This window comes from Astyanax mexicanus, chromosome 21 (assembly GCF_023375975.1).
Source record: "Astyanax mexicanus isolate ESR-SI-001 chromosome 21, AstMex3_surface, whole genome shotgun sequence".
In the NCBI taxonomy this organism is placed as follows: Eukaryota; Metazoa; Chordata; class Actinopteri; order Characiformes; family Acestrorhamphidae; genus Astyanax; species Astyanax mexicanus.
In genome coordinates this window covers 18,557,629-18,571,024 of record NC_064428.1, presented here as the reverse complement: position 1 = coordinate 18,571,024, position 13,396 = coordinate 18,557,629, and the positions used below count along the sequence as shown (strand labels likewise).

General features: G+C 38.6%; 1 protein-coding gene across 2 annotated transcripts; it reads right to left on the bottom strand.

Annotated features, from left to right (window-relative positions):
* Nucleotides 1-144: 144 nt before the first annotated feature.
* prkag3a (protein kinase, AMP-activated, gamma 3a non-catalytic subunit) lies at nt 145-13,040 on the bottom strand. 2 transcript variants are annotated; one of them, XM_015601416.3, is made up of 13 exons: nt 12,678-13,040; nt 12,549-12,585; nt 11,624-11,730; nt 9,357-9,438; nt 9,189-9,247; nt 9,031-9,091; nt 7,815-7,869; nt 7,580-7,706; nt 6,132-6,297; nt 4,907-4,944; nt 4,209-4,355; nt 3,555-3,730; nt 145-2,043 (listed from the first exon to the last, which is right to left on the bottom strand). In XM_015601416.3, the coding sequence occupies exons 1-12, from the start codon at nt 12,693-12,695 to the stop codon at nt 3,614-3,616; spliced, it is 1,014 nt and encodes a 337-aa protein (XP_015456902.2). In that variant the 5' UTR covers nt 12,696-13,040; the 3' UTR covers nt 145-2,043; nt 3,555-3,613. The 2 variants fall into 2 exon arrangements, with proteins under 2 accessions (XP_015456902.2, XP_007233764.2); XM_007233702.4 differs by having other exon boundaries at nt 9,046-9,091; nt 12,678-13,036.
* Nucleotides 13,041-13,396: the final 356 nt, after the last annotated feature.

Genomic DNA, 13,396 nt, shown 5'->3' with positions numbered 1-13,396 from the left:
GCAATCCTGTTGAGCTGATTGCATTTTAAGGAGATTTGTGTGCGATTCTGACACAAATTCAGCGTTTGGTTTTGATAATGTAAATCCCCCCCCCCCCCCCCCCCACACACATACAAAGAGGCAGTACTTATAAACAGTGCTTCACCCATTATTGTATTTATTTACTTTTCAGAACAAAACATTTTAGCATGCTAACTGTATAGCTGTGTAAAAACATACAAAAGATGCATTATTTACAGAAATACACACTTCTGTTACAGATATCATTTTCTTTTCCCTTTTTCCCATTTCTTCTGAAACAAAATATTTATTGATGTGTAATGAAAATATGCGGTCAGAGATTACATGTCTAGTAGAGATATCTAACCTACATTTATTAGCTTAGCATAGCATACTATTCACCTTCTTCCTGAGGACATGATTCCTTTGTCCCAGGTAACAATGTTCAATTAACATTCTAAGATGTCAAGATTTTTGGATGTTCTTTAAACGTTTTATTTAACTATTTTAACAATGCCACTTATGTTATTTTTATTTTGGGAATGTTACATTTATTATTAACATAATGTTCCAATAATGTTGTCATGCAAACGATTATATAACAGGTTTTCACAACATAACTGTACTAACCTGGGACAATGCTAACAATGATAACCTCTGAGATAAAAAAGAAGATATTTTTAGTTTGGATTCACCATAAAACACTCCAAAATTCTTGGAAAACTATTTTAAAAAGTTTTTGAAATAGTAATAAATTATTTGTTCAATCTGAATGTCGTCAACTTAAGTGTAACGCAATTCCCAGCTCCAACATCCAACATTTAAGGTAAATTGAAATGCAGCATTATTTTACATTCTATTACTTCTAAAATGATTAAATACTTTAGGTCTGTTTTAAAATCTTGTCTAAACTAATCTAGTCTAAATTTTTTTTTTAAATGACATATTCTCCTCAACCAGTCTTGCACACTGCTTTTGGATAACTTTATGCCACTCCTTGTGCAAAAATGTAAGCACTGCAGCTTGGTTTGATGGCTTGTGATCAGCCATCTTCTTTTTCATTATATTCCAGAGGTTTTCATTTTGGTAAAATTAAAGAAACTCATCATTTTTAAGTGGTCTCATTTTTTCCAGGGCTGTAGAATAGGACTCTCTGGATCAGAAAAACATAAACCTATTGGTGCATCATACCTAATGCCAGGTGTGTTTTTTAGAGGGGTATAAATCTCGCTCAGCATTGCGCTGTAGAGCAGTGGAACTGTGTTATCTGGAATGACTATGTTGAATCCCATACTTCTGGGACGAGTTGGGAAATGATGAAAGAGATAGTGATCATCCAACAGCATGACCTCACTAAAGCTCAATCAAGTCCTCACAGCAATGCTCCAAACTCTAGTAGCAAGCCTTCCCTGGACATCAGAGACCAAAAAAACAAGATAAGCTCAGAAGAAACAATGAATGAGTACATGCGTCAATTCTTTTGACCGTGTTGTGTCGTTGCCTAAATACTTTTTGATCTGACTATATTTTTACTTAAAAAATTTTTCTTCCTTGGTTTTACAGTCAAACGTCAATCACGTTAAATTACACATTCTAGATTTTAATTTATGTTAAAATTAAAATACTTTTTACATAGTTCACCTTAATTCAGGGCACCATGAATCACAGTGTTTAAGATGTGGTGGTTCGCTTTAGAACGTGGTAGTCTTCACTTTGTTTGCTGGTTTGTTTGTGGTGTTTTGTTGAGGTTGTAGGTATTATGATTTCAGTTCAGCACACATCAATGTTAGCATTCATTGTAACCATGTAGCAGGTGTCCATATTTTGAATGCACCAATAAAATACTCCATGTTTTTGTATGACAGCCCTGATATGGGGTATAAAACATAGAAAAAAACGTCTTTCCACAGAAACAACCCCGCAAATTTCATTTGACAGTATGGACTGCAGAACGGTGGCTCAGATTTGTTCCATTTGGGGCAAGGTTCCTCTTCATTCCTTACAAATGCCTTAAACAACACTGACATATGTTATCCGCAAAATCTGTGGAGTAAAAAAACAAACAAAACATGATAAGTGACTTTTTAATGTTTTTTTTTTAATGTTAGTATTTAATGTTTTATGTAATATTCAAGTTATGTAATATTCATTACTGCAGCACTGCATCGCTCAGCAATACCATAAAATCTAATTTGGGGGCATTGTTGCACAACTGAAGGAGGCAGGTAGGCATTCTTAACTTTGGCTGGAGTGTTCACAATGTAAATGTAAAGTCTGACACAAAAGTACCTTTTTTTGTTTGTGTTGGCCTCCCTCTAAGTCTTTTTTAAATCAGTGATCACAGGATGCTGCAAGTACCCTATTTTCGCATTATCAGATGCACTTAAAATCCTTTAATTTTTAGAAAAATTGTTAGTGTGCCTTTTAATCCAGAGCACCTTATGTATGAATTCAACCAAGTACAGCATTATATATGAGTTTTAGTTTAGTTCTCCAGCACCGGGCCTAAAGTAGCATTAGCTGATAACTGCTATTTACCCGTTCAGAGGTGAGTATTATCAACCTGCTGCCTGCTTCTAACCCTAGATAGCACTGCTGGAGCAGCATTAGAATTATCCACTAACAGCACTAAGTGCTAGCTCTTTAGCCATTCAGAGGTGAGTATTATCAGCCTGTAGCCTGCTGCTAACCCTGGGTAGCGCTGCTGGAGCTGGTGGTCTCTCCTGTGGGCTCATATATGCTATATCAATTGAGCTTATAAATATTATGCTGTATCATTGTAAGTGGATTATAAGATTGGTCATCATCATCATGACTTTGCAGCTGACAGAAGTGCGTAAATCAAGTAGCCACTCCCATTATGCAGAGGTTTCTTATCCCGTGCATATATGTTAAAACAACCCTGTTCGAACAGGCTTTTGATAGTGCCTAGGGTTTAAACAGATATCAGGACAACACGTAAACAGAGAGGTAAATGCTGGTGCAGTACACAATAGCCTATTGTCAAGTCATGTGGTACTCCATTTCAGTGCTCTGTTTCACAGCAGGGTTGAATAACAGTGACAAAAGGAAAAGGAGAGGCACGTTCCAGGCCCTTCAGGGAGAAGCCAGCATCTGCTCATCATGTTCGTGTTCTGTAATAAGGGATTACGGGAAGGTGCTGTGCAGGCAGGACAGCTCATACTCCCTGTCTCCTTGTGTGATTGAAAAGGTGGATTTTAGGCCTGAAATTAAGCGTACATACAATGGGCTTCATATACTCAGGAACAGAAAAGGAACATCTAGGGAACTTAATGAGAGGGCTGGGTAACAAATGACACAGGTGGGAACACTTTAAAGGTGGAGCTTGGGTGGAGCCAAGACAGAAACAAAAACAGAGCCATGTGTTAGAAGCACATGGTGAAAACCAACAGAGCTACGAATAAACGGAAGAAGTCTTTGACTGTCTAAGGAGGGTGTGTGAGATTTCAGGAAAAGTGTTGCAGTTTAATAAACATTTTTGGCATAGTAGTTTAAATCATACAGAATAATACAACCAGTAGGTTGCAGCATACCTGTGTATGTGAGAGGGGTGACCGTTCAAAGGATGTAGCTTGGTTCTGTCTTCACAGTGCTATAAAACCAGAGCATCTATGCCCGCTGGAGAAAGGACTATGGCCTGCAGGAGATCTGAAAGAGAGATAATCCCACACACTACATTGTCCCGGTCCACCAGGACCAGCCGGTGGACCTGAGTGAGAGGAAAGGAGAAAACAATAACTCAATTACTAAACGTCACAAAAACTAATTTTGTTTGGACTAGATAAAGTCACAGAAATAACTGCAACAAAACAATAGTATTATTATTGTTAGACTATTTAATGCTGCTGATATATTGATAATATAATGGCACAAAAGTACAGTTATAGCTTTTTAAAGAACAAGAAATGTTTAATTATTAAAGGTAATCAAACAATGGATTTTCAAAACAAATTTAATATGCTATTACATTCACATTTTTGGGCTCTCCTTGCTGAAAAAAATGTAATAGGCAATACTAAGGTCGACAAAAATGATTAAGGTCATCTCTATTTATAAAACAATAATGCGCTGATATATTTTTGCTACAGATCTTGAGCTTAGGTGCTAAAAACCTTACTTACACTAAAGTGATTATAATGGCTATTTAATAATAATAATAAAAAAAACGTATAAAGAGACGTGCTTACCTCTGCCTCGACGATTCTGTTAATAATAGTCTCCAAATTCTCATCAGGGTAACATTTGATGACTCCTTCCACAAAGCACCGACGCCTCCTCACAGCCTCCTGCATTGTCATACTCAGATTATTGTAGGTTTTCTGTGCAGCCAGGTTCTGGTACAACCAACAAAACACAAAAAAATGCACACAAGTTGTAGATCAATATATTGACCTATACCTACCAAATATTACAGCCAGTTATAGTCAATAGATAGTTATTAGTTTATTGTCAACTATATTTGCTGCAGAAAGGGAAAATGACCACCAAGCCAAAGTTTGAGCACGCAAAGAGATTTGAGCTCTGAGGTAAGTTGCTTGTTATCGCTATTGCATTTTGACAACTATTGTTGTCCCATGAGTTTTGCTAATTCTCTGGAAACTAAGGAATGCATTACTAACCTGCGGGATACTGGATAGAGCCTACTACTCCACTATACTCTAAAACAGACCCTGTATACAGTTTTTTTTCCCAAACTGGAAATTTTACTGCAATGAGCAAAGCATTTGCAGACATCATGCAGTCATCATGTTCATCTATATTATGGAAATTAATTCTTAACTGTTGTTTTAAAACTGCAAAAACTGCAGCACTGTATCTGTAAAACATTGTGTTAATGCCATGCTGCTTAATGGCCAGTATTTTTAAATAGTGGTACTTTACTTACAATTACGTCAAATCTGGAGTAAAGGGCAACAACTTTCCCTGAAAAAAATAAAAACACCGCATGAAAAAAAACAGCAAGAGATCAGACTTTCTATTCTAAGTTTGGAAGACTGAAAGAAATCTACAGAAAACCTGCAATATCCACAAAATCTTAATAAAATAATGAATAGTAATTATACTTTAATAGTAATATAATAGTAATATAATAGTAATGATCCGGTATAACGGTGCTTTAGTCCTGTGGAGGACATATCGCCTCTGATTGGCTAACAGCACTGCGACACCAGCGGGACGGACAACAGTTAGAAAGGTTTCAAAATAAAGACATTTTTACACTAATAATAGTCTTCCCAATGTCATATGTTACTTCACAACATTGTTTAATGCCCTGCCTAGTGCAGTTTAGTCTCTAACCTAGTCTTAAGAGTCTTTGTAAAATGCAAAATCCACCGGTGATCCTATGTAAACACACAAAGGTAGGTACTCCAGGTCCAGAAAATAAAAATTCACCCCGGGGTGTTGTTGGCTGCGCCGCAGCAGAGCCAGAAAAAGTGGATTTTAGCAGAAGAACACTTTTAATGTTTGTGCTAAACAGAGACTTGTGCCTAGACTGCAGTACACCACAGCTAATATCTCATCCTGGGCTCATCACTGGCAGGTGACTAGTCACTCGTATCACCCCACGTTTGTCTCTTGTGGGTGTGGTCAAGGCTGTTTGTGCTGTTAGCATTCTAGCTGTTAGCATTCTAGCTACATATCGCACTATCCAGTACTTTAAAATGTCCTCCAAGCTTTAAAATGCATCATATAAAACAGGAAAGTTATAATCAGTGGTTATATTCCTCTCTGCCGTGTTCAGATCCCTCACTGCTGGGGATATGAATGAAGTGTGGTATAAATCAAATATACACAGAGCAGACAGAGCGGACCTCAAATCTCAGTGTCAGTGATTGGTCTGAAGGATTAGTATGCCCAAACCGTGTACAATCATCCAATCAATCAATCCCAGCTCCATTTGTCGCTTGTCACGGCTACAAAACGAGCCCCTTCCATAGGAAATGAATGGTCGTCTGTCACTCTGTCACCTGCCAGTGTGAACGCAGGGTAATATCTATAGCACTTATTGCTTAATAATACAAGTTTATGGCTGTACATGCCTGTATGTGTGTTGCAGATGCATTAACTGATGGTAACACAACAAAAAATAATCAATGGATAAAATATACCATCCTCATCAACCACTGGTAGAGCAGACACCCGCCTTTCCACAAATATGGACAGAGCGTCGTAGACGGTGGCTGTCTGCTGGACTGTGGCGATGTCCCGGAACGTCCCCACTCCGGCGTCTTGTACTTTCTTCTGCAAGAAGCAGGGCTTCGGATAAGAGGCTCCCTGCCAGCAGACAGAATATGAGGCACAGAAAAATGTTGTGAATAACAGTTATTTTAAGAGTAATAGTAGTAATCATGTGTTTATTATGTTTGGGAATTGCAAAGCAATTATATTTGTATGCAAATTATTGCTCTTGAATTTATTTTTAGTCAAATATTTGCCTTTTTCTGTGGTCTTCAAGATATTTACACCTTTTCAGACTGTCCAGACTGATGTGTGCTTGTATACAATTTTTTCCGATAATTTTTGTACTAACAGATTTTTTTCCCCATAAGGATGAATGGGGAGCACACGTTTTGATATACTTCAAATGTTGCAATAGTACAAAAACACTTACAACCGTAATACCCTATCATCCGCACAGAGTACCACAGCAACTACTGTGCACCGCCACTTTATTGGTAACTAAATAGCTGTTGAGGCTTTGCATCAGTGACATTGTAGGCCCTTTTGTTCATCCTGTGCAGCACACGCTCCAATGGTTTTTGGTTCCTTAAACCCTGTCAGCAGTCTATATTCACGTTTTGGGCCTGTGCCATTTGAATTGCAAAGATGCTTATAATTGTATTTATGCTGATGGGTGTGGTGGTCTGGAAGTGAGGTGTGTTCAGGTAAATTTCTGGTGCATTGCTATCTTGGCAATGAAAAACACAGGTGCGCCACTGACTGAAAACAACCTAGACAGACATCAATAGTTCATTGCTAACTTGGCAACAGACACACTATACACACACACATGGATGTGCAGCAGAGCACAAACATAAATTTTACATTAACAATAAACGGAATACTAAATAAAATAAAATTGTTTTTCCCATAAATGACCTGCTCGTGCATTTTTACAGCCTAAACGCACAGGTCAGTTTCCTCTACTGAGAAACGCAGAAGCGCTGCACCATTACAATACCAATCTGCCAAAGTCAGAGCACACCTGGTTCTCAAAGCAAATGGCAAGTAACGTGTTGATTAGTTGATTTTACAGTACACCCAAAACACACCCATGATTAATTGAAAAAAGTACATGCCTTTTGCGCATTTTAAAAAGGTGTACTTTTCCCGCTGTTAAGATAGCAAAGACAGACTGACATTCCCTAAATCAAGTTGCACAGTGCACAGTTGACAGCTTGCCTCTAGATAGCTAAAATAGGGCCCTGTGCATCTTTATCTAATCTACAGTTTATTGCTTGACAAAACTCTCAAAAGCAAGTACCAAACAAATGGGATGTCTGAAGCAAAATCATCGTTCTCCCCACAAAAATCCCTGTTAAATCACTGTACTCACAAATATGTAGAGGAACTTGAGAATTCTCTTGTGTGTCAAAATGTGAAGGACATTTCCAGACTCTGGGTCAATGACAGGCAGTCTGTGGATCTTGTGCTTCAGTAAGGAATAGACAGCATCGAAAAGGCTGTGAACAGAAGAGAGGGTCTGTTATACTAAATTGTTTGACAATTAAAGCTTGTTTTTCCATTCTATGTTACTCTTTGAGACAGTTTGAAGCAGGATCTACTGTTACCTTGCTTGGGGGGTGATGCTGATAAGGCTTCGGTCATGGTACTGTAGGAAAACGTCTAAAAAAAGAGAGAATCAGAAATGGGCAGATAAGCAAAAAATAAATATATACTGATCTCTTTAGGCTGAAATGCAACAGTTGTATACCATGCTTAAAGCCACAGTGTCTCACCTTTTGTAAGAAATCTGAAACTACACATCTGCATGCACCATTAGCGATTCATAAACCATGCAAAAGTATGATAACAAATAAAACTCCATGAAATAAGATACACCCACAAACTTAAACATATCTCATTTGGATTTTATGTGATTTGTATTTATCTGTCTATCCTATGAAACCTTTAAATAAAACCTAGTGTGACCAATTGCCTTTTTTCCTCGGTTTAACTAAGGCTATTCTCAGTAGAGCTACAGAACATTACAGATCAAACAGCATTCTGAAAACAGGTCCGGGATAATGTTGTGGAGAAGTGGAAAGCGGGATTTAGAATTTATGAAGTCCTGTAGGAGACACAGCAAATATGTGGAAAAAGGTATTGTGATCAGATGAGACCAAAGTTAAACTTTTTGGCCTAAATGCAAAGCCCTATGTGTTGGAAAAAAACGAACACTCTGCATCATCCTGAACAAAACATCCCCACTGTGAAACATGGTGGTGGCAGCATCATGCTGTGGGGATGCTTTTCCCCAATGGGCACAGGGAAGCTTGTCAGAGTTGATGGAAAGATGGATGAAGCTAAATACAGGGCAATCCCTGAGAAAAACCTGTTAGAGGCTGCAAAAAACTTGAGACCAAACAATCTAAGGTCTTCAAAGCTCCCTCTCGATGAGGAGATCTGAAGTGCAGTAGCCATACCAAGCTAAAAAAAAATCTTATTTTTGTGCATTATCGAGCCTAATGCTACAAACTGTTCATGAGTTTTTTGTCAGACATTATCAGTAAAAGAACATGGTGTTGATTTCAGTATGGGTTTAAAGTATTTTGGTCCCTCCCCATTCAAACAGATAAAACTCTTGTCTTGTATGCATGGATATATCTGGTGGTGTTTCAAAGATGGCTGCCAAGTGAACTGACTTGCCTATAAATGACTAGACTGAGCCCATCATCGTCCCAACATTTTAACCCACTCATACCAGGCAGTGCTGGAGAACATAGTGTTAGTGTTTATATGCGCATCACGTCACCTTAGATGATCCTCATCATGCAGCTCATTTACTTTGAAATGAATCACCTCTCCATGTCTCAATCTTGTGCTCCTCCAACTCATAGATCTGAACCTTCATAAAAGAGAAAAGAAACAATAAATTACAACAGAGGAACATTAAGGAATACCACGGAAGAAAGCTTTACAGAAGCTACATTGCTGCTACTGACCATAGGCGACTTGTAATAGCAGTGAAGAATGTTGATGAAATCTGTGATGGTCAGCATGCCTACGCATATGCGACAAAAGGGAAAGTAAATTTGCGTAACAGAGCAGGATAAAAGGAACATGGTGATCTTACTTTTAAAAGACCATAAAAAGAGACTGATTTAGCTCACCCACAAATTTCTGGAGTTTGCTGTCCCACAGCGGTGCCGCCCGCAAGCCATTTGCCACCAGTGCGAAGAAGGCTTTTTTAACCTAAGAGATGATTAGTAGGGAGAGAGACACAAACAAATAGCTTGGTCATTTTCAGACTCCTCCCACTAGCTAGGCCTGGGATTGTCAAACCAATAATATCTATAAGTGAATAACAGCATATTGCTCCCCAGACTAGATGACCAAGAAGTGTTGTTGTAAATTGTGGGTTTCTTAGCAGGTTAGAACTTATGCTTTAATCATTTTTTTAACCACACTGTGCATGTTTGATCTGTGTTTAAGGTACCGTATTTTTCCTTTCATTTTTCCAAAAATTGCCAGTGCGTCTTATAGTCCGGTGCATTTTATGTATGAATTTTACCAGTCAGTTTGTAAGAAGCAGTAAAGCTACTCCGCTGAAGTACAGTGTTATACAGGAGTTTCAGTTTAGTTCTCCACCACAGAGGCTATAACAGTATTAGCATTAGCCGCTAACCGTGCTAAGCACTAACTCTTTACCGTACAGAGGTGAGTATTATCGGCCTGTAGCCTGCTCCTAACCCCAGCAAGCACTGCTGGAACACCAAAAGCCACTAACTGCTCCAAGCAGATTGGAATAGTATTAGCATTAGCCGCTAACTGTGCAAAGCACTACCTTATTCCCGTACACAGGTGAGAATTATCGGCCTGTAGCCTTCTGCTAACCCCGGTTAGCACTGCTGGAACACCATAAGCCGGTAACCGCGCTAAGCTTCTTTCCCATACAGAAGTGAGGATTATCAGCCTGTAGTCTGCTCCTAAACCCAGCTAGCACTGCTGGAGCAATATTAACATTAGCTGCTAACTGCACTAAGCGCTAGCTCTTTCGCCAGCCAGAGGTGAGAATTATTAGCCTGTAGTCTGCGCATTTAACGTGTTAAAACAAGCTATGTTCGAAGAACCACTAGCTATTATGGCCCTGGCTTACCGGAACACTCAGGGTTCCTCAGTATAGCACTGTCGGGCGGCTAGCTGCTAATGCCTCTGGACCCAGGAAGTCTAAGATTACTGTAAAAAAACAGTAGCGCTTTACTGACATAAATAAACAGTTCCAGGAGACAAATCTTAAAAGAAAATGTTTTTTTTTTTTTTTTTAAGAAATACAGTTTTGTTTATTTCACTTAGCTTAACAGGTCTTGCCAACCAGCGGTGAGACCTGCTGAATTAGAAGAAAAACAAGGCGACACCCCTGTGCCTAGTGCAGAAACTATGGTAACTGTCCTGTTGAAACACCCAGTTACTCCAAGTTTTACCCTCAGTCTAGTTGTGGTAATGTTGATGAGTTCCAAGTTTATCTTCCTTCTTCATTATCTAGTCGCCTTTGAGCATTGTATCATTGTATCAGTTAAACTCCCTCAGAGCATGATGCTTCCACCACCGTGTTTAACAGTGGGTAGAGTGTTCTATCAGTTTAAAAGCTTCAAGTTTACCCTGCCAAAAATACCTCTGGTTATTGTGGCCAAACAACCCAGTTTTCGCCTCATCGAAGCTCTTTGGAAAGCGTTTTCTTTGCCCTCAAGATCAGATGAAAATGTCTACTGTAGGCTACGTTTACAGATAACTGGAAATTGACCTCCTTACACAGAAACAAAAAATGCCTGTATGAGCATGCCAGTCATGTATGGGGTGACAGTACCTTATAAAGAGAAATTTATGTGCCACAAAACACAAGAAAAAAAAAAAATCTGAACAGAGCACTGTATATTTGTAAAATGAGTGTTTATATTGATCCATATGTTGAAATATGAAACATTGTATGCCTTAGAGAGTGCACTTTAAAAGGAGAAAGAAGAAATTTGATATGTAGTCATAAAAAAGCATGGATTGTGACATCAGCATATTCATTTTGTTTATTTTTAGAGTGTTTTTCAGTGACTCCCTCTGTTTTAAAAATGTCAAGATACTTGTGAATGGTGCATTAGTCAAGCTTGAATGTGTTGACTTTGGAGCAGGGGCTTCTTTCTTTACTCCTTTTTTTTTTTTTCAACAAACCCACTTCAAAACAAAGTGAGAAAAAATTGTATTTGAAATACTTAATGCTGTATTTGTATTTGATGTATTTGATTTAATGTCCAGGCAAACAGTTTTAGATACATGTTTCTTAGATGCCAAATACTTTTTTTACTGCATATTACACAGTACACTCTCTAAAATATTTAGACAACTTGCTACAGTTGCAAAACCATGCTGTAAAAACTCAAAATCTTACGGGCAGGGTGGTGTCAAACACCACTAGTTTGCAGCTGGTCGGAATGGCGTCATAGCATTGGTGCTTCTTCATGAAGTTCAGGTAGGCCTCAGCTGCTGGGTCAGGCGCTTGTCAAGAGACAAAAAATAATTGAGAGATGTGAGTCTCAACATGCTTGTGTTATGGTATGACTGACATACTTTATTACTTTACTTACTTTCAACAGACAAGACTTAAGCTGATCACTTAATCTGAGCTGGAAAGCAATCTATTAACTGGACCTCTGATGGGGTGGGGGGGGGGATGACTGGGTGATGGGGGCATTGTTGTTAAGGCCACCTCACCTACATATTGCTGCGGGAAACCCTGGTGATGATTATTTAAAATTTCAACTTAAAAATTATGAGTTTCTTCGATTTTACCTAATTGAAAACCTCTGGAATATAATCAAGAGGAAGATGGATGATCACAAGCCATCAAACCAAGCTGAACTGCTTGAATTTTTGCACAAGGAGTGGCATAAAGTTATCTAAAAGCAGTGTGCAAGACTGGTGGAGGAGAACATGCCAAGATGCATTAAAACTGTGATTAAAAACCAGGGTTATTCCACCAAAAATTGATTTCTGGACTCTTAAAACTTTATAAATATGAACTTGTTTTCTTTGCATTATTTCTGAAAGATCTGCATCTTTTTCGTTATTTCAGCCATTTATCATTTTCTGCAAATAAACGCTCTAAATGACAATATTTTAAATAATTTAATAATTTGGGAGAAATGTTGTCTGTAGTTTATAGAATAATACAACAATGTTCATTTTACTCAAACATATTCCTAGAAATAGCAAAATCAGAGAAATTAATTCAAAAACTTAATTTATTTTCAGAGCTGTATATAAACACACAAGCATATCTTTGGAGTGTGGGTGTGTGTGTGTGTTTAACCTACCTGAATTACACACAGCATGGTTCTCCAGAGACACCTCCTGTATAAACACACAACACTGTGTGATGAGAGCAGCAGTGAGCAGATGTCAGTGAGGTTTTTTGGAGGGGAGGTTCAGTGGTGGGTCTGTACCTGCTCTGAGGCCTCCATTCTCTCCGCTGAGGGGAAGAAGGCAGGAGGAGGCGCGGCTGTAGAGGCTGGAAGTTGGGGGCTGTTTGTTGGTTGGTGGGGGTCTCTCTTCAGCAGTTGGACCGTCGAGGCGACACGGCGCTAGCGCTTCAGTGGAGCCGTGTCCCGGTTCTTTAAACCCGAGAGCAGAACCGCGCAGTGAGGGCGACCGAGCGGACACCGCGCGCTGGCATGCCGGACGCTCTGGCGGCGGGTTAAGTCCATATTTAGCCCTCGCCCTCAGGGACATATGACCCGACTCAGGCCGCGTCCCAATCGGAGCACTCGCGTCCTACTTAGGCTGCCTATTTAGTGCGCAGGAGATTTATTTTTTATAACTTATATTAGTTGATGTCTTTAAATAGATTATGCAGAAATAAAACAACTGATACACTTACATTAGTGTAAAACATAAAATATTATGAACAAGTAAAATAAAATAATAAAATAAAAACAAAAACGTTTGGCAAAAAAAAAATCTAAAATGTAGCTAGCATTCACATGGTTATTATTAACAAAGACTTTTTTATATATATATTTTACTTACTCATTTTAAAAATAAAATGAGTGTATTATTTTCAAATTGTTTTATTTATAAGCATATCCTCGCAGAAGCAAAAAAAAAAAAAAAGGTTTGTTTTTGGAGTCCAAATAAATTGTGTGTTTACGGATAAAGCTATAAT